General features: G+C 35.8%; 3 protein-coding genes across 3 annotated transcripts; all 3 read left to right on the top strand.

Moving 5' to 3' along the window:
* Window positions 1-2,460: 2,460 nt before the first annotated feature.
* Window positions 2,461-6,524, top strand: LOC135073648 (cytochrome P450 CYP12A2-like). The gene is made up of 9 exons (XM_063967804.1): window positions 2,461-2,559; window positions 2,764-2,897; window positions 3,098-3,204; window positions 3,445-3,561; window positions 3,838-4,116; window positions 4,309-4,468; window positions 5,062-5,271; window positions 5,627-5,798; window positions 6,299-6,524. The coding sequence occupies exons 1-9, from the start codon at window positions 2,538-2,540 to the stop codon at window positions 6,451-6,453; spliced, it is 1,356 nt and encodes a 451-aa protein (XP_063823874.1). The 5' UTR covers window positions 2,461-2,537; the 3' UTR covers window positions 6,454-6,524.
* A 753-nt stretch (window positions 6,525-7,277) lies between these two features.
* LOC135073647 (cytochrome P450 CYP12A2-like) lies at window positions 7,278-12,982 on the top strand. Its single transcript, XM_063967803.1, has 10 exons — window positions 7,278-7,384; window positions 8,323-8,441; window positions 9,394-9,527; window positions 9,642-9,748; window positions 10,342-10,458; window positions 10,709-10,987; window positions 11,212-11,371; window positions 11,500-11,712; window positions 12,087-12,258; window positions 12,814-12,982. Exons 1-10 carry the CDS (start codon window positions 7,326-7,328, stop codon window positions 12,966-12,968), a joined length of 1,515 nt encoding a protein of 504 aa, XP_063823873.1. The 5' UTR covers window positions 7,278-7,325; the 3' UTR covers window positions 12,969-12,982.
* Window positions 12,983-13,543: 561 nt separating this feature from the next.
* Window positions 13,544-18,428, top strand: LOC135073359 (cytochrome P450 CYP12A2-like). The gene is made up of 10 exons (XM_063967510.1): window positions 13,544-13,822; window positions 14,189-14,304; window positions 14,801-14,934; window positions 15,043-15,149; window positions 15,384-15,500; window positions 15,648-15,926; window positions 16,032-16,191; window positions 16,386-16,598; window positions 16,861-17,032; window positions 17,126-18,428. Exons 1-10 carry the CDS (start codon window positions 13,746-13,748, stop codon window positions 17,275-17,277), a joined length of 1,527 nt encoding a protein of 508 aa, XP_063823580.1. The 5' UTR covers window positions 13,544-13,745; the 3' UTR covers window positions 17,278-18,428.
* The last annotated feature ends 843 nt before the right edge of the window (window positions 18,429-19,271 follow it).

Raw genomic sequence — 19,271 nt, 5'->3', positions numbered from 1 at the left:
ACTTCTTATTTCTGGGTCATTGGGGAAAAAGCCGTGTAACCACGGTTTGTATCAAGAGATTTACGTAAAGCGACTTCGTTTAAACTAAGCTAACATTTAAGTTGGCTCAAACCTTTCGCTTCTTCAGCTTGTTGGCTTCAGGAAAAAGGTAATTTAGTATAGGAGTACAGTTACTACACTCGGCGTCAAATAAATCGCACCTCCCTCTTCTTCTTGTCGTGTCGACACCAAACCTACACAGCCCAAAACTCTGTTACTCTGTTGGATTGGGCACGCAGGGCACGACATCATGTGCCTCATAGACTGAGGAATACAACCATACATGCACTGCAAGTTTGAACCATCTGAAAATCCCCACATGTAGGCCTAGAATGCGCGTCACGATAACCTGCTTTTATCGCGCCATTTTATCGATTTACGCGACAAACCCATACGTTTGTCGTCTAAAATTATCGATCAGATTTTATCATGGCGCGCATCTAAGCTCGGCTGAACAGATTGTCCTTATCGTGTATTTTTTTTAGTTTTAGTTTTTATTTTAGATTTTTACCAACATAATATTTTTATCTCGCGAACTCTCTCTACGACAACTGTATCGTGTATTATTATTATTATGAAGATATGCCAAAAAGGCTGTTGAAGTGCCTACAGGTTCAAGTGGTAATCATATTTATACGTAAGCTGAGTAAAAGATTGCTATGAAAATTTTATATTCTATTCGTAATATCCTATATTCATATTATAGATATAATGAATAGATTAATATCCTCTTATCATGGTAGATATATGCAAATGCACTTACTTAGGGTTATTATCAGCATAGATACTAAGCTCACTTGAGATAACAATATCATAATATTATTTTAGATAAAGTATGCATTAAAGGAAAGTTTATAATGATTATTATAACAAAACTTAAGCAACATATAGGAAATAAAATTAGACAACTAGATGTAGGGAATTCCGCAATTTTTCCGGAACGTCTGCAAACTCAATACCCCTTGCAACTGCATCGAAACGTCGTACAATGTCACAGTCAGCGTCAAATAGTTTGTGACACCCGAAATAGCCAAAAAGTTCGCAACACGTCTTTGTTGTGTTGTCCAAACTTTTTGGCCACTTCGGGTGTCACGGACTATTTGACGCTGATGAACGTACATACGACACCACTACAAGCAGGGTCCCGTACGCAGTGGCGAAGGACGATTTAGCGAAAAACACTCATGGTGGTACGCTGGAGCGAAAAGCTACTGAAGCGAAACACGCGGTCGAGCCCTGGTCCTAGGGCATTTTTTTTTTGTTAATTGATTTATTACAAATTAATAAATAAACTTTTCATAACTATGAATCAAAATTGGCCGCGAGTGTTTCGCTTCAGTAACCTTACGCTCCAGCGTACCACCATGAGTGTTTTTCGCTAAAACGTACTTCGCTAAATCGTTCTTCGCCACTGCGTACGGGACCCCTACAAGCAAATACATTGGGATCTTGTAGCAGGTGCTAAGACAGCAAAAACGTGTTCGATGTGTGGTCGACTGTACATTGCCCCGATTCTATTACAAAATGTCTCCAAAGCTGCACCGTCTTTTGAAAAGAATTCTCGAATCTTGTTTGACAGCCCGCTTTTATTAGCCTGGCTTGTTTTCGATTCTCCCGTGGGACTTAGACAAGGGCTGAAAAAATGACATAAAATATCTTTCTAGATCAGAAACTGTATCAACGCCATAAATCACATCGATCTATCATTTGTTTTGGTTTGACATTATACTCGTACAGAAAAACAACAACGTTTGTTGATCAAAAACCAGAATGAAGTATTGTTGCCATTGCAATAAATTACCTAAACAATAATGATTTTAGTATTTAAATAAATGCAATCATTAATCTTTTTGAAAATTAATATTCTTACAAATAATTTTTGTTACGTCTTTATAAATTACCATCAGCAGTTATAGATTTTCAATTATTGAACGTTTTTGTAAATACACCAGGTAAACGTAAAATTGTGCGTTTGGGGGTAGATAGCGAGTAAATATTAAAATACATTTTTATGAAAGTATTGAAGCAAACAGGCCTCACCATTGATTCTTAAAACTAAAATGCTTAAATTAATATGGAAATCGGCATTTACACGGGCACATAAAATATTTACCAGGTAAGTTCATTTTCGCTTTCTTTAGTGGAACATACGTAGGTTAATTCCTTTGTCTTTAATTCATTATCGCCGATTAGATTTCTTCAAGTCATAGGTAGTAAGCCTAGGCGCAGACCACTGACTTTTAGTCGGCCGATAGTTGGACCCGATTTTAATTTGTATGAAAAATCGGCCGATACCAAATCGGTGTAATTTCATACATATCCATACTGATAAACAGCCCGACCCAAATATCGGTCAACTAAAAGTCGATGGTCTGCGCCTAGGCAAGATGATATTACGACTATTTGGTTTCAGAACAATTGCAGAAGATGCTAATCTAAGAAATGTAAAACACTGGCAGGAAATTCCTGGACCTACTTCTTTGCCAATAATAGGTCAGATGTACCATTTTTTTCCAGGAGGTAATAAGTTATTTTCTTATTTAAAACTTATATTAAATAGTTTGTTTTGAGTGAATAAAATATTCGGTAAAATATTTATTTATTTGAATAGTCGAACTCTTCTGCAGAGCCTTCCTAGTAAGTACATAATTATTATGTACCTACGCATGTTATTCATTGTAATACATTTTCAACTGACGTTTTAAATTATAAATATTTTTTCAGGGGAATTACATAATGCATTTTCGGTAGAATTCGGAAAACATATATTTCAGAAATATGGACATATAGTTAGATTCAATGGGTTTCTAGGCAGAAAACCTGTTGTAGTTTTATTTGATCCTGAAAGTATATCAATGGTGAGTAATGTTAAACTTTAAAGTGTTAAATTATGAAGGGGTATTAAGTAGCTTGACGTTAAAGTCAAAGTCGTGGGATAGACCTACCGATAGGAAACTTAAATTAATGGATAATCCGTCTTACTTTCATTAGTATTTTAGACTAAAATTACCTTGTTTTTACTGTGACAAGGATGATTATAGCTCACTCATTATTTTAGGTACTGCGATCTGAAAATGTAATGCCTGTGCGTCCTGGATTTCAAACACTGACCTACTACAGAAAATGTAAAAACAAAAACAATCAACCAATGGGATTAATTGCCGAGTGAGTAATCTTTTTAAACGTCTGATACGCAGCGGTTTTAAATAGATTGAATTAATCATGTGCTTTAAATGTCGCGCTTCAACCGCTGCTCAAACAAATACTACCTAGGTATATTTCATCTTGTGTGGTATACAAGCCATCAGTGAATATTAATTAACAATTAAGTATTTTTAGATTTATCTATAGAAACCCAAATCGCTCACATCAATCATCATCAACTAATGTTTACCCTGTTTTTAGTATTGGTGAGCCATGGAGGAAGTTCCGCACAGTAATAAATCCGGTGATGCTACAGCCTAAAATAATCAAACTTTACCACGACAAGCTAGATGAAGTCGCCATGGACATGGTAGCCAGGTACACAATTTTCTTATTTGGTTTATTCCTCGAAGCCCTGAAACTGCCAGCAGTTTATATCCAGATATATAGGTAATCGACTTATTTTGGAAGATAGGAAAAAAGTAACCATTATTGATTTGCACAATCCAAAATACTCATAGCTTTTTCCAATCAAGAATGTTTATTGAGTCATTTTACAAATGATAGGTACCAAAGATCTTACTCTAAATACTGTAATACAACCCTGCCTGAAAATGAGTAATCTTTAACCATATTTTATTACGTATTATTCAGACTGCGATTTCTACGAGGCAAAAATGGCATGATCCAGAGGCCATTTGATTTGGAAATGAATCTCTGGTCATTGGAATCAGCGAGCTTGGTGGCCCTCGGGCGTCGTCTCAACTGCTTCGACCTAAATCTACCTTCAGACTCGCCTGAGAGGAGACTCATAGATTTGGTGCACGAGGTCTTCAGGGTAGCAGACGAATTGGACTTCCGACCGAGTTTGTGGAGATACTTTCCCACCAGAGCCTTTAAGAGAGCAATGAAGCTATACGAAGAACAAGATAAGTAAGTAGATACCGAGCTATTGTAACATTTTCTTTTTATATTCCCAGGGTTTGAGATTTTACGTCATCGGTCCCCAATAAAAAAAATCTGACTCATGTAACCAAAAACTTAAAAAATACTTGAATTTCACTTAAAATTCACTTTAGTTAAAGCTAACGAAAAGAATAAAACATTTGCTGTGTGTTATTTCAGTGCAACCAGATATTTTATTGACAAAACCATAAAAGAACTTAAAGTGAGAGGTGGCAGTAAAACTGAATCAGAAAAAGGGGTTTTGGAAAAATTACTTGACATAAATAAGGATATGGCCGTGATTATGGCTTCAGACATGATTACTGCAGGAGTGGATACGGTAAGTTTGTCGAAACAACCAAAAATACCTTATAATGGTAGCAGGAAGGCGCTGGATGCAGGCTGCTACCAGCCGCGCGATATGGAAATAATTTGGGAGGCTTATGTTCAGCAGTGGACGTCCTGTGGCTGAAATGATGAATCAAAAATACTTCAAAACTGTTTGACCATTTCACATTAGGGCGTCAGAAGCGCGACAGTAGCGTAGCAGCAGCGGATACCTACCTTATTATAACGTAATAACGCTGCTGCTTCTTACAATGTTATCTATATCATCATCATCATCTACTATGGAAGACGGTCGCACTCTTGTGCTGCGTAAGTCACCTTTGTGAAAGCGCTCTGCAAGTGTCATGAAAATGTTTAAATAGCTGTCATTATTAAAGAAGTAATTTAAAGTTTAGCCTTTGGTTGATAAGCATGTCACTTATTACATGCATAGGCAAGCCAACAAGGCTATCTAGTTACGTCCTATTAATCCTACTTGGTTTTTACTTGGTCCACAAATGATTATGCCTGTGCTTTTTTTGTTCGTGATTAGTATTTTTTTTATTATTTTAAATAATAATACTACAGCAAAATTTTACTTTTTAGACTTCCAATACAATGCTTGCCATTTTGTACCTCCTGGCTGTAAATCAAGAAAAACAAGACATTTTGAGGGAGGAGTTAATGTCAGGAGGAAAGCGGAGTTACTTGAAAGCATGTATAAAGGAGTCCATGAGAATCATGCCAGTGTCTGCGGCTAATGCAAGGGAGACTTCTAAAGAGTACAATATTCTTGGATACCATATACCAAAAGGGGTAATCTTAGATCATATTGGTCATATTAACTAAGCTTTAAAGGCCGAAATGTAAAATGGACTGCATTATTGAGATTGATTGAAATTATACCAAGTGCTACTTAATGATGCAAATTAATTATAAAATTAATAGAAATAAATTAATGTAAACAAACCAGTACTTTTAAATAATATTTAAAAGTTGCATTTTCTTTTATTTAGTATTTCAATATAAAAAAAAAACTGAAACGTTTCTAGAAAGATCACATTTATTATACAAAGATCACCAAGAAACTGACACCAATACAAACTAAATTACGAGCAATTCTATTAAAATTTATACTTAATATTTCGTACTACTAACATACTTTTTCCAGATGCAAGTCACGTTTATGCACCAAGTGATGGCACAGATGGAAGAGCACTACCCTCGACCTCAAGAGTTCATCCCCGAGAGGTGGACAGTGGGCAAGGAGGACCCTCTTCATTATGGCCACGCCAACCCTTTTACTTACAATCCTTTTGGGTTTGGTGTCAGAAGCTGCGCAGGTAATTTTCAGTGAAGTATTTTTTATATTACGGATTAGCAAGCTGAAGTGGCAAGGGGCAGGGCACATAGTTCGCAGAACTGACGGTCGGTGGGGCAGCAAGGTTCTAGGGTGAAGACCATGTACCGGAAAACGCAGCGAGCGACGTCCACCCATCGCGCGATATTATGGAAATCATTGGGGCCGACCTATAATGTTCAGCAGTTGTACCTACTATATTGATAAATAGCATTCTTATCAGCATGTCAGGAATTGTTAAGAGAAATCAATACTAACTGATTAGTTATAACATAGAGCATCATTGTTGTAAAACTTGTAGAACAAGTTATTACATACCCACTCCGTCGCTTTGTAACTTTAGTTACAAGACAGAAATGCGTCGACATGCTTCATGTAACAATAATTACAACATACGAAAGTAACGCAATGTGTATGATAGTTATGTAGTCCTACGCTGTCGCTGGTGTTTTACATTATAAGTAACTTTATTAATGTTTACAGGTCGTCGCATAGCCCTTTTAGAGCTGGAAATATTCTTGGCAAGGATTATACAAAATTTCAAAGTGGAATGGCTCGGACCACCTGGGATTGTCGTGAAGTCCACCACTCTTAACTACGTTAAAGGACCATTCAATTTTATATTTAAGGACATTTGACTTGTTGACATTTAAATAATCAGAAAATTGTAGCATTAATTTAATATTTTTCGATGTACTGACCACCAAAGATTCATATTTTATTTGACCTTTATATTAATTACATTTTTATCTGAAATGTGTGTGCTAATATTTAAATGTGTTATGATGAAAATAAATTTATTAAACGACTATGAATGAATAAAATCAATTCAGATTCATGGCTTTATTGATTAAATATATACTCGTACCTATTACTCGTACTCGCACATTCGTCATAACCTAGACGGTAATTAGGTAGTTATTTCATACTTTGATTCTTAGTTCTTTAATTCACGAACTGAGATTTAAACTTATTTGGTAACCAAAGTGACCAAAATGACCAAATACTCGTAATCATTTTCTTTTTGACAATGGGGCCCGCTGCATTATAATGACATAACCTCGAATCTGTTTATGAAACATCATAATTTGTTTTAATATAGTCCACTATATTGATCACTGTGGAACATTATTTGTTACATAGCTCTAAACGGAAAATCTAACAATTTAATTTCCGTGGTGCCTGGGTCTAACAAAAAAAATTATACTCAGATCGAAACATCTGTTTTTTAACAAGACTACGAACGAGTGCAATTTATTGATGCTAATAAAAATGTGCATTATTTTAATTAATATTTAAAACAAATCTTATTTTTCGGTAAAATATTTATTTTAATAAATAGAAATGATTATATTTCGCGTTTCTCGCACACTATTTTTTTGCTGTGGTAATAATATTTTTATTAGTATTTTGGAGGTAGGAAGATATGAACCGTTCTGCATTGCAGTTGGAACACATTTATCAGAAGTATTGAAGCAAAACGGTCCCGTTCGTGAAAATCATTAGCAAAATGCATAATTTTGGCTTGAAATCATTATTTTCCTTGTCTACTAGCAAGATCTTTACCAGGTAAGTTTGTGAATTTATTTTCAACATTTCGTGAATTTAAGGGTCACTTGTAAGAAAATGGGGTCAAAGCGTTAATAATGTAGACTCAATAAAACACAAAAAATAGATTTTTGCGTAAAATACTTCGGTTGCATAAAATAATTAGAATAAAGTACATCATCACGTTTAACTTTTAGCCACAGTAAATGTGAATAGTTTCATAATCAAACATTTTAACAAGATGGTTACCGACATTTTTACAACGTGGTTTTGTCTACGAAAAAAAAAGTACTTTTGTATTTTAAGATACATTAGTTAGTTTCAAAATTGATAATCTAAAATGAGCTACGTCAATATTGAGTTGAAATAAATGCCTGACGTGTGTGTTAGCCACGTGGTTCTGGCAGAATTAAATAGGAGAAACCCCTCTATTCTCGTAGATAATTATTTTAAGTGTCGACTAAGGGTGTAAATGCGATAGTAGACTACACTCGGCTGTCCAACTCGTCTGGCCAGCGTGAGTGTAGGCCAAACCTTAATTTGGCCTACCTATCAAATCACACATGTAATGCAAATAAAATGATTTGAATTTGAAATTATGAGGGTCTTGTTCCTGCAATAGATATGACCTTGATGAGATGAACGCCTAATAGTTGATTTCGTTATCGTAATAGGTACGTGTTATTACGATGTCGCCGCTATTTCGTTATCGTGGAAACAATACATCTTTTTGATTAAAAGTTAGGCATTTAGGTACTGACTCCACGTAATTTGTCTATAATGTCCTATTTATTATTGTAATTTAAAGTGATGTTTATGAATTGAAGGTCAATTAATTATATTTCAATTTTACCCACATACAGATATAAAATAATTTAAGCCTATTTGTTATTTTTAATAATTAATGTTGGAGGTAGGCAGATAGATAGGTAGGTATGTCATGAAAAATATTGTTTCAGATCTATCGCAATAAATGCGGCGGGTGTCACTAATACAAAAAGTCTCAAGCCATGGAAGAAAATACCTGGTCCCACGTCTTTGCCAATCATAGGTCAAATGCATCATTTTATGCCTTGGGGTGAGTTTTTACCACAATAGCCGTATCGTTTAACTTGAACTAGTCAGTGCCTGACTCAGGCAGCCTGAGGTATGGGAGCGGCACGGGAGAGGAGAAATCAAAAATCAAAATCAAAAACATTTATTCAGTTTAGACCACAAGTGGCACTTATGAACGTCAAAACGTAAATAATAAGAAAAGAAAAGGTAGCCCTTAATTATGGGGCACTTTACATGTCTCCTTATCTTTTGGGCCCTACCAGCGCTTTGAGACAAACATATGGCAAGTGCAAGATTTTGACATAATATTTTCCCTATATTGTTGACATTCCACCAGCTCGCACTAAGCGTTTCGATGACTTTTAATATAATGCGAACAGCTAGGGATTAGAATTCGTTGCCTGCTGCTGTCTTTCCCGATGACTATAATCCGGGTCTTTTCAAGGCGAGAGTGAATAGGCACTTACAGGGCAGATATGTACCATCCTAGACTGCATCCCACTTAAAATCAGGTGCGATTGTGGTCAAATACCTGCCTTGTTATGCATAAAAAAATATGACGTAAGCATAATAATTTGCGAGATGTGTGTGTTGACCTGGCAAGTGGCAGGTGCATAATCTTTACATGCGTTACGTGCGTCATACATGAGACATGTGGCAGAATACCTACCATATTACCCTATAGGGCTTGTCAATAGAATTTATTGATATTGAGTTGAACACCGATTTATAGTGTCATTTCCATACTGTGTCACCTATAACACTACAACGAGCGTGTAATTTTTGCAAGTGAGTATGTAACTTTTAAAACATGAATGAAATCGATTGCAACAGGTGGAAATTGAACCCACGCCTCTTACTTGCTGACCAAAATCACAATAATAACACAACTTGACTAAAGGGAAATTTAACTCGGCGATTATACCATACCTACGATTAGTATTCTTATTTATATTGACATGTTTGATTTGCAGGTGAATTAAATAATGCATTTTCGGTAGAGTTTGGAAAACATTTATATCAGAAATATGGACCAATAGTAAGGTTCGATGGGTTCTTTGGAAGCACCCCCTTCGTCGTTTTATTCGATCCTGACTGCGTGTCGGTCGTAAGTATAAAATCTTTAATTTTTTTTTAGAAAGAAAGATATTAAGGCATTTTTTTAAGAAAGATAGTAAGTAATACTTTTTTCCAGTGTTCTAACAATTCTAATTCTTCTTAGGTACTTCAATCGGAAAACGTTATGCCTATCCGACCCGGATTCCAAACTCTCACGTATTATAGAAGACGTAAAAACAAAGATAATCAGCCAATGGGATTGCTTGCTGAGTAAGTAATATGCCTTATATAAATTGTGCTACAATTGTTTATTCTTCTTTCTCAGTCCCTCACTCATGAGGATCGTTTCAGTCAAATGAAAGAGAAGACTTAGCGTGGGCAGGCCTCCTACTAGGTGGACCGAAGATCTGGTAAAGGTCGCGGGAAGAGCCTGGATGCGGGCAGCGCAGGACCGTTCATTATGGAAAACCTTGGGGGAGGCCTTTGTCCAGCATTCATGAGGATCGCAACCACATTTTTTTAAGATTATTAGTAATTTGTGCTAAGCTAAATATGCTTGTGTCACGAAAGAGCTCACCACAATAGTCTAGCGGCGGTGGGGACCGAACCTGCGTTCCCCGGATCACGAGTCGGCCGACCCCTTCACCGTTCGGCTATCGTGGCTTATCAATATACCTAGTGTGTGTGTTCCTCCATAACCACCGTCTTCCTCACCGCGTCTGACCATCTCGTCGGTACCCTAACCTAATTAATTAACGTTTTAAGCTACAGTTTTTATGGGTCGTCTTATTTTTGGCCTGAACTATGTTAAAACCTTAATGTAGGTACATACTTTATACTTTCTACCCGTATATACTTTCTAGTGTCGGTGACGCTTGGAAACAATTCCGTACGGTGGTGAACCCAGTCCTGCTGCAGCCGGAGGTCATCAGGCTCTACAGCGAGAAGCTCGACGGAGTGGCGGTGGACATGGTGGCCAGGTATTCATATTTCTTATTTTTTATAGATTTTTGGAATGTGTGGACAAGATAGACAAGAAGTAAAAAGTGATAGAAAGGAAAAGTCATGCATAGATAAACAGAGGAATTCAACGAAGGCAAGTTAAGGTTAAGCTACACTATAATAAAATAAAAACAAGAGGTTTGATTGCAGTAATAATTATTTTAATTTTATATCAGTTATAATGATCCAGCTTAAACGGACATCTTGTTTTAATGAAACTTATTTCAGGTTGAGACGTCTACGTGGCAAAAACGGCATGATTCAGAGCCCATTCGACGTCGAGATGAACCTTTGGTCTATGGAATCAGTATGTTTGGTGGCTCTCGGGCGGCGTATCAACTGCCTTGACCCAAAACTGCCCACCCATTCAACTGAGAGAAGACTTCTGAATCTCGTCCACGAAATATACAAGGTAGCAGATGAACTGGATTTCAGACCGAGTTTGTGGAGATACTTCCCAACGAGAACCTTTAAGAAGGCTATGAAGTTATACGAAGAACAAGAAAAGTAAGATTTTAGTATTCCTCTTTTCTTGACAAAAGTCTGACAATAAGAAAAATGTGAGAAAAGCCGAGAAATGCATACCTAAATAAACAGAAACACTTCCTAGTAGAACCCTTATAAAAATTTTGCTCAGACGCTTAATAACAAATATGATAATGAGCTAGGATCACCTAAGTATGAAATTACGAAATTTTACTATGTAAAGACTTATATTTTTCCGATTTCAGCACTGCCAGATATTTTATCGACCGAACTATAGAAGAACTTAAAGCGAAAGGTGGCAGCAAAATTGAGTCAGAAAAAGGCGTTTTGGAGAAATTACTTGACATAAATAAAGAAATGGCCGTTCTCATGGCATCCGATATGATCACAGCTGGCGTGGATACGGTAATACTGATGTTATTTTTACTTTGGAAAATTTGTATGGAATAGAACTAGAAATAAATCTGTCTAAAGTTCCTACGTGTTGTCTAAATAATAATATTAGAAAAATATATTTTGATCTTTATTTTCAGACTTCAATAACAATGACTGCGATATTATACCTGCTTGCTATAAATCAACACAAGCAAAACATTCTTAGAGAAGAAGTGATGTCGCAAAATGGGAAGAAAACGTACTTGAGGGCGTGTATAAAGGAGGCCATGAGGATGATGCCAGTCTCTGCGGGGAATGCCAGGGAAACTACCAAGGATTACAGCCTGCGCGGATACCACGTACCAAAAGGAGTAAGGACATTTATAAAATATGTGCATAGAAGTTCTGTTCTGATATTTCATTACAGTTAAAATAAAATTTAAAAAAAAGTGTGAATACACGGGTACAAGTTCTGGAGTGTAGGCCACGTACCGAAAAGTGCAGCGTAGGATATCCACCCACAAGGTGCACCAACGACCTCTAAAGGTAGCAGGAAGACTCTGAAGTCGTTGAGGGAGGCCTATGTTTAGTGGTGGACATCCTATGTCTAAAATAATGATGATGATGATAATGATGACAAGTCCCCGAGTGGCTATAATTTTACCAGAATATTGCATAATTTTGCGCTTCCTGTAGCACATTACCAAGATTAATATTAATCCTCAAATCATGTGTTCATTTGCAGATACAAGTCACATTTATGCACCAAGTCATGTCGCAGATGGAGGAGCATTACCACAGAGCGCATGAGTTCATCCCAGAGAGATGGATCGCCGACAACGATGATCCCTTGTTCTTTGGGAAAGCCAACCCTTTCACTTATAATCCCTTTGGATTTGGTGTTCGTAGCTGCATTGGTAACTATTTGAATAACTTTTTTAACATTATTAGTAAGAAACAGTGAAGAAAGATTAATGCTTTTAGTATTTATATTACACATTGTATACAACGTGTGAAGATGTAGTGTGGGCAGGCAGGAAAAAAAAGGTGGATCGACGATCTGGTGAAGGTCACGGGAAATACCTGGATGCGGGTAGCGCAGAACCGGTCATTATGGAATACCTTGGGGGAGGCCTATGTCCACCTGTGGACGTCATTTGAGTGAAACGAACGAACAATGAGTTCATAAGAATTTCAACGATAACAGAAGTGATACTGGTGTTCTATATCGTAGAAATAATTGATTGGAAAGTAAATCTGAATCTATTGTATCGATTTTGAAACGTATTATTTCCTATTTTTGTTATGGAAATTTGAAGCAATACAAGTCTTATAATATTAGTAATCAATAATAATATTATTCGTGTTCGATCCTTTCATCCACCATCAATACGATTAGACACTAATAAAGACCATTTGGTGAGTGTAGTCTTTTATGAAAAATATTTTAATTCTGTTGTTCTTGTTCACAGGTCACCACATTGCCACTTTAGAGATGGAAACGCTCCTCACTAGAATCATCCAGAACTTCAAGGTCGAGTGGCCAGGTGCCCCCGGCATTGTGGTCCAGTCGTCCACCCTTAACTATATTAAGGGCCCATTCAAATTTGTTTTTAAAGACGTTTGACCGAACAAACATGATTTATTGAAATTTTAATAATAATAATATAATTCCATTGATTTATCAAATTGTCCAATGAAATCAAATTGCTTTTAATGAATAAAATGATTTAATTGAAACAAGTTGAGTATTTAATTTATTTTTAAACTAAAAATCTCTGATGTCAGACAAGTTAAAACTTAACTAAAGTACCAATTAACTTAAGGTTTTAACTAAAAAAAGTGCAAACGAACATAAATTTTACCACTCTGAATAATCTTAATATATTAAAAAAAAAGCAAAACTAGATGAATTTATAAAATGACGAATGAAAAATACATTTAACAGCACATGTGACCATACATTTTTGTAGCAAAGTAGCTTCTGTTACAACTTCATAAGATCCCACAGTATTTAACTTTATGTGCTGCTGTCCCTCGAATAATGTTTTACTCTTATAATGTGTAGTTGACTTTGACTACTTCTACTAAGGTTTAATTTACATTGCCTTTAAACCACATTCATTATAGCCTTGGTAAGGTCAAACCTATTTGTAAACGACGCCAACGCTGGTCGCTGATATCTGTCCAGTGTCCATACGAGTTTCAACGAAACATGTTGTCAATATACTGATCATGAGGTGTATTAAATAGTAGAATTTCATCTTTATTGATAACACGTTGAACGTGTTTGTTTTGAAAATGATTACAAACTGTGACATTGATTTTAGTTTGTTTCTTATCAAACAAAACTTATCAGGCAAAACAAGTGTTAACACTCAGCCAGATTTGTGAACAACTGTGAATGATACAAAGGAAAATGCACGCGTACAAATTGAAGCCAGTGTTTTGTTTGGCAGGAGTTACCAAAACGGTCGTGAGGTAAGCAAACCATTTCCAATTTTACGGAGCATGTTAGGTACAGTTAAATATTTTAACAGAGTTTTTCGTTTCATTTAAAAGTGAGAAATGCCGATTTTCACCGAATAACAAAATATGTTACTAGTCGATTCATCGATCGATGTGTAGTTAAATACACGTATTCTAATTTATTATGCTTCAATATATGGCTTACGCAATAATAAGAATTATAATGAACCAAAAAATTTAAAAGCAAATCTATGTTGAGATTTAACAGACCTAATAAACGCTATAAAGCAATAAAGCCACGAACTCTTAAATCTGAACCATAATAAAATTGCTTCAGTTGTAATAAAATAACATATAATGAGCGATGGTTAATTCCAGAACCGCAACGGTGAATGCCACACAGACAGATAAATTGCCTGTCAAATCATGCAAGGATATTCCCGGACCTTCTTCTCTACCCCTCGTAGGTCCAATGCTTCATTTTCTTCCTGGAGGTATCGTAATGTTCATGTTTCTAAACTTAGTTTATAAATTCGACTTAAGGGGAGACCGAGGAGAGTTGTGACATTGTCGACTTTTGGAAACCTATTAACTATCAGCTAGCTCGCTACAGCGCGTATTTGTTAGCTTGAGACTTGAGCTAAAAACGTTATAAGTTCCAAAAAATCAACAATGTCACAAATTTCCCTTTTTTTACAACTCACTTCGGTCTCTCCCCTAAGCAATCTCTTGGTCCCCTAGACAAACTATCATTCGTGACAGATTGAATTTAAAATCCGCATAACTTCCGTGCGAAGCGATTTTGGAATGAAGACGGTCATGTATTACTACTTAGTTTAAAATCTAAAGTCTTAAAAAGAACTATGTAGATATTTTTGGAAATATTAAAAATAACAACAAATCGTTAGAGAAAGGCAGTAGCTCCTGTAAATAATAAAATTTTATTTATTCCTATTATGCAATCCATAAAGAAATATTTTTTACTTACAGGAGATATGCACAATTTGGCAGCATTCGAGTTCGGAGAAGCTCTTTATAAGAAGTATGGACCTATTGTTAAGTTATCTGGATCGTTTGGTAGAGACGATATTTACCTATTATTTGACGCAGAAGCCTCCGCGCAGGTACATATTTTGTCATTTTAATTTAAAATACTGTTAACTTAAAGCATATTTATCATCATCATCATTTGGCCATGGTTATTTTGCTCAAGTAATTCAATTTTGGTTTAGGTACTCAGATCTGAAAACTGGTTACCAACGAGACCTGGCATGGAATCATTGGTATACTACAGAAAATCAAAGAAAAAGTCTGATCAACCGACAGGGTTGGTTTCTGAGTAAGTGATATTGTTAATTAACTATTTAGGCTCTATGAGACCGATTCATCAATAAACGACTTGTAGTACTTAGGTAAAGGTATAATTTTGTAGTCGATTCCACACAGCAGCAGATATTATGTCGTCATGAAAGTACTTTTTTATGTATTGTCGTCGAAGGTATGTCATCATAGAAATCAGATGATAGTCGACTTTGAATATGTAGGTATCTTAAAATGTTCTCTTTTCTTCTAGTCAAGGTGAACATTGGAAGCAGTTCCGGTCTACAGTGAACCCAGTCATGCTGCAGCCAAAAACCATAAAATTATATAGAAATGCACTTGATGAGGTGGCTTTGGATATGGTTAAAAGGTAAAATTAACTTGATGTTAGATGTATACTAAAACTTAACTATAAACATCTGACGGGAAATCTATTATATTTTTTAGCCAGTACGTGACGACACTCGATGACGTGATCCATCTGAGAATTAAACTAAGTAACCTCTTTCTTTTCCAGGATGAAATCTAACCGCGGTGACGACAATATACTCAAAGGCAAGTTTGACATGGAAATGAACCTTTGGTCCTTAGAATCAATAGGTTTAGTGGCCCTCGGCCGTCGTCTCAACTGCTTCGACCCAAACCTACCACCTGATTCTCCAGCAAAAAAACTGATTCAAGTCGTACGTGACATATTTGAAGCTGCCAATGACTTAGATTTTAAGCCTAGTTTGTGGAGGTATTATTCTACTAAAGCCTTTAAGAATGCTATGAGGGTTTACGAGGAGCAAGAAAAGTAAGTTGCTAACTAAAACATCACGGTTTGTCAATAAAAAAACATAAGACATTAATTCAATCCGAATAATATTGTCAAATATCTGAAAAAGTTTAATTGTTTTAGGATTGCAAAATATTTTATCGACAAAACTATACAAGATCTCAAATCTGGTTGCAAAACAAAGCCTGACGATGAAAAGGGTGTTCTAGAAAAGCTACTTGATATAAATGAAGACGTTGCGCTAATAATGGCTTCAGATATGCTCCTGGCCGGAGTGGATACGGTAAAATATAATTGCTCTGTACCTTCACCAGAAATTGATAAAATACATAAGTATCCTGAAATTGCAGTTTATGCCACTGATTAGGCGTTTGACATAAAATGTTTCGTCTCAAAATCTCTAACGCGAGTTTGATCGATATTATATTTTATTATTTAAATCCACTCTATAATCATTCAGTCATATGTCTGTTTCAGACTTCAAATACAATGACTGCAACACTGTACCTTCTGGCAAACAATCAAGAGAGGCAAGATAAGCTGAGAGAAGAAATTCTATCTAAATCTGAGAAAAGAACCTATCTTAAGGCCTGCCTTAAAGAATCGCTGAGAATGATGCCAGTGGTAACCGGAAATGCCAGACGAAGCACTAAAGACTATACTCTTCTCGGATACCACATACCGAAAGGAGTAAGTAATATTATAAATATTCATATTCTGTTTCAATTTTGCACGATGTGGCATTTTATGAAATACCTAGATTCGAATTCGAAACGACCTAAAAATATTTTTTTCCCTATTCCATCGTTTAATTTGTGTTTGTTTGTAAATGTTTCTTTCCATCCTCGAAAACACCACGTTGGAAGAATGTTTATTTCTTACTGTTTGTGGATAAAATCTTTTATGTTATTAAATACATAAATAATTGATGATTTATTTTTTCACATTTTAGTCGACTATTACATTTATGCATCAAGCGATGTCCATACTTGAGGAATATTATCCACGTCCAAAAGAGTACCTCCCTGAAAGATGGATCGTTGGTAAAGATGACCCATTGTTTCATGGGAATTCTCATCCTTTCGCGTACAATCCTTTTGGATTTGGGGTGCGCAGTTGTATTGGTAAGTTAGCCTTACATTTTACTACAGTAAGAATCGCTATTACAACTATTAGTAAGGCGTTTAAAACTTATTTTTATTCCCTAATGATTCCAGGGCGTCGGATAGCCGAGTTGGAGTTGGAGACCTTTCTGTATAGGTTAATAGAGAATTTCAAAGTGGAGTGGTTTGGAGCCCCCATCCAAGCTACGGCATCATCTTTGAACTACATAACAGGACCTTATAATTTTGTATTTAAAGACGTATAAGAATGGAAAGCTGAAACAACGATAAAGACCCATATACTTTCTAAATTTTCATACGCTCGCAGCAGCAACATACTCGTAAATAACGAGATGCTTTCATGATACATGCGACGCCGACAGATGACACAATTGAAAAAAAAACCATTACAAGTTTAATGAAGAAACGTGCAGATGCAAGACTATAAATCAAACATACTTCAACAACATTTCACTAACGAGATATTAAGAACATGAACACTCATGATTCGTCAACGTAAACCTAAAGACCATTTTCATTATCACTGAAAGAGATTAAAATTCAAGGGGAAATCAATTTTCACCGTTTTATCGCGCGCATTAATTTGTTCAGGTGGGGATTCTTGGATGGCTCAAACTTTGAGTGTAAATGTGATTGTGTTCCCTAAGTAGTCGATGAAGCACAATGTGATGTTGTGCCCTGTGTGCCCAAACAACTGCAAGCAGAAAGGTTTAATGAATGCTACTGACAACGCCATTCTTGTAGCGGAGATTTCGGCTGACACTGTATAGGTATAGGTTTGTAGTCGACACGACAAGAAGAAGAATCATTAATTTTATAAGTCACCAAACTATGTAGCATTGCCGTGTGTGGATTAACAATCAATCGCGTTACAAAACACATTTTTATATGATACACCTGAATAATTTTAAGTTTAAATCACAAAATATTATTGTACGTGTGTCACTGACGAAGTCAGAGGACAGACTGAAGAAGTTACTACAAGTATATGTGCAAGTAGTGCAGATAGCGATGTGACGTTTCTATAAACAATAAGAGTGAGCGGTGGTGGTAAAGCTATCCCTTTCACTCCTTGCTATTGTATGTTTTTTTTATGTTTTCTATAGGTACAGATAGCGCTACCTGCTAATTAGCATATTTTGAGATAAGATTTAGACTAACATGTGGTATTTTTTGTTATCTCCACTCTCTATTGTTAATGTATAATTGCAAATGAACGTTAAACTAGCTGAAGTAGGTACGTACCAACTAAACTTCCCCAAAAAACAAAAGTTGAACTGGAAAAGGTTTATTATTAAATGTAAATGTTTTCTGTTTTTTAGATATTACCGTAAACTGTATTTAAATCGCCTCAGTGCTGCAATTTATTAAACGAAATTTATATTTTAATGCCTTAGATTGGGAATTTTTATTTATTTAATAATTGCCACATAAATGGTATCAAATTCGCCTTTCACTTTGAACCAACCATAGATTAAATTACTTACATTGGTAATTTTATGCTTAGGGCATTGAGTTATAATGTACTACGTACTAGAGAAGACATGTCAACTAGACTGTTTCTGGCACGTAAATAGGTCCACGGACCGAAATTCAATTAGTATGTGCTCAGCGGTTGCTGTGACAACACGCTTGAGTGCAGTTTTGTTTTTTGAAATATGCCATCCTATAGACGAAAATACTGTTCAAATAACTCCAGATACATATTAAGTAAAAATCAAGGAATGACTTTTTACCATTAAGTTGTACATTTATGCACTTTAAAACACTAATTTAATTTTAATTTGTTAATTACAAGGCGTCACCGCGGCGGCAGCCATTTTACGAAAATTTCAAAGAATAAAAATCGCAGACTTGACACTGACGCATAAATTAGTATACGAAAGGTTAAATACAGCAATAAAAGATTTTTTTAAAGATTATAAGCACTTTGTATTGCACAAATTACTAATAGTCCCGTCCAGCCCCTTGTGTTAAGCTAAATAAGCTTGGGTTACGGGTGGGCTCACACAATAGTCGTGCGGCATCATGGATCAAACTTGTTTGAATCTCACTGCTGTTGTTCGTATGCGACTGGTTAGTTAGTAAATCACCCTAATTATTGACACCTAGCTCACGAGATAGGCTAAAATTATAATTATTGTACAGTGTGTCTGGTCACCAGTGTCCGACCCGTTAGGGCTTAGGGCGCAGTAATATGATCAATTTAATCGACAAATCCAGTATTAAAAAATTACAG

The sequence above is a fragment of the Ostrinia nubilalis genome, chromosome 7 (genome assembly GCF_963855985.1).
Source record: "Ostrinia nubilalis chromosome 7, ilOstNubi1.1, whole genome shotgun sequence".
Taxonomy (NCBI): Eukaryota; Metazoa; Arthropoda; class Insecta; order Lepidoptera; family Crambidae; genus Ostrinia; species Ostrinia nubilalis.
Note: the sequence above shows the minus strand (reverse complement) of the source record. Positions and strands in the feature narration are given on the sequence as shown.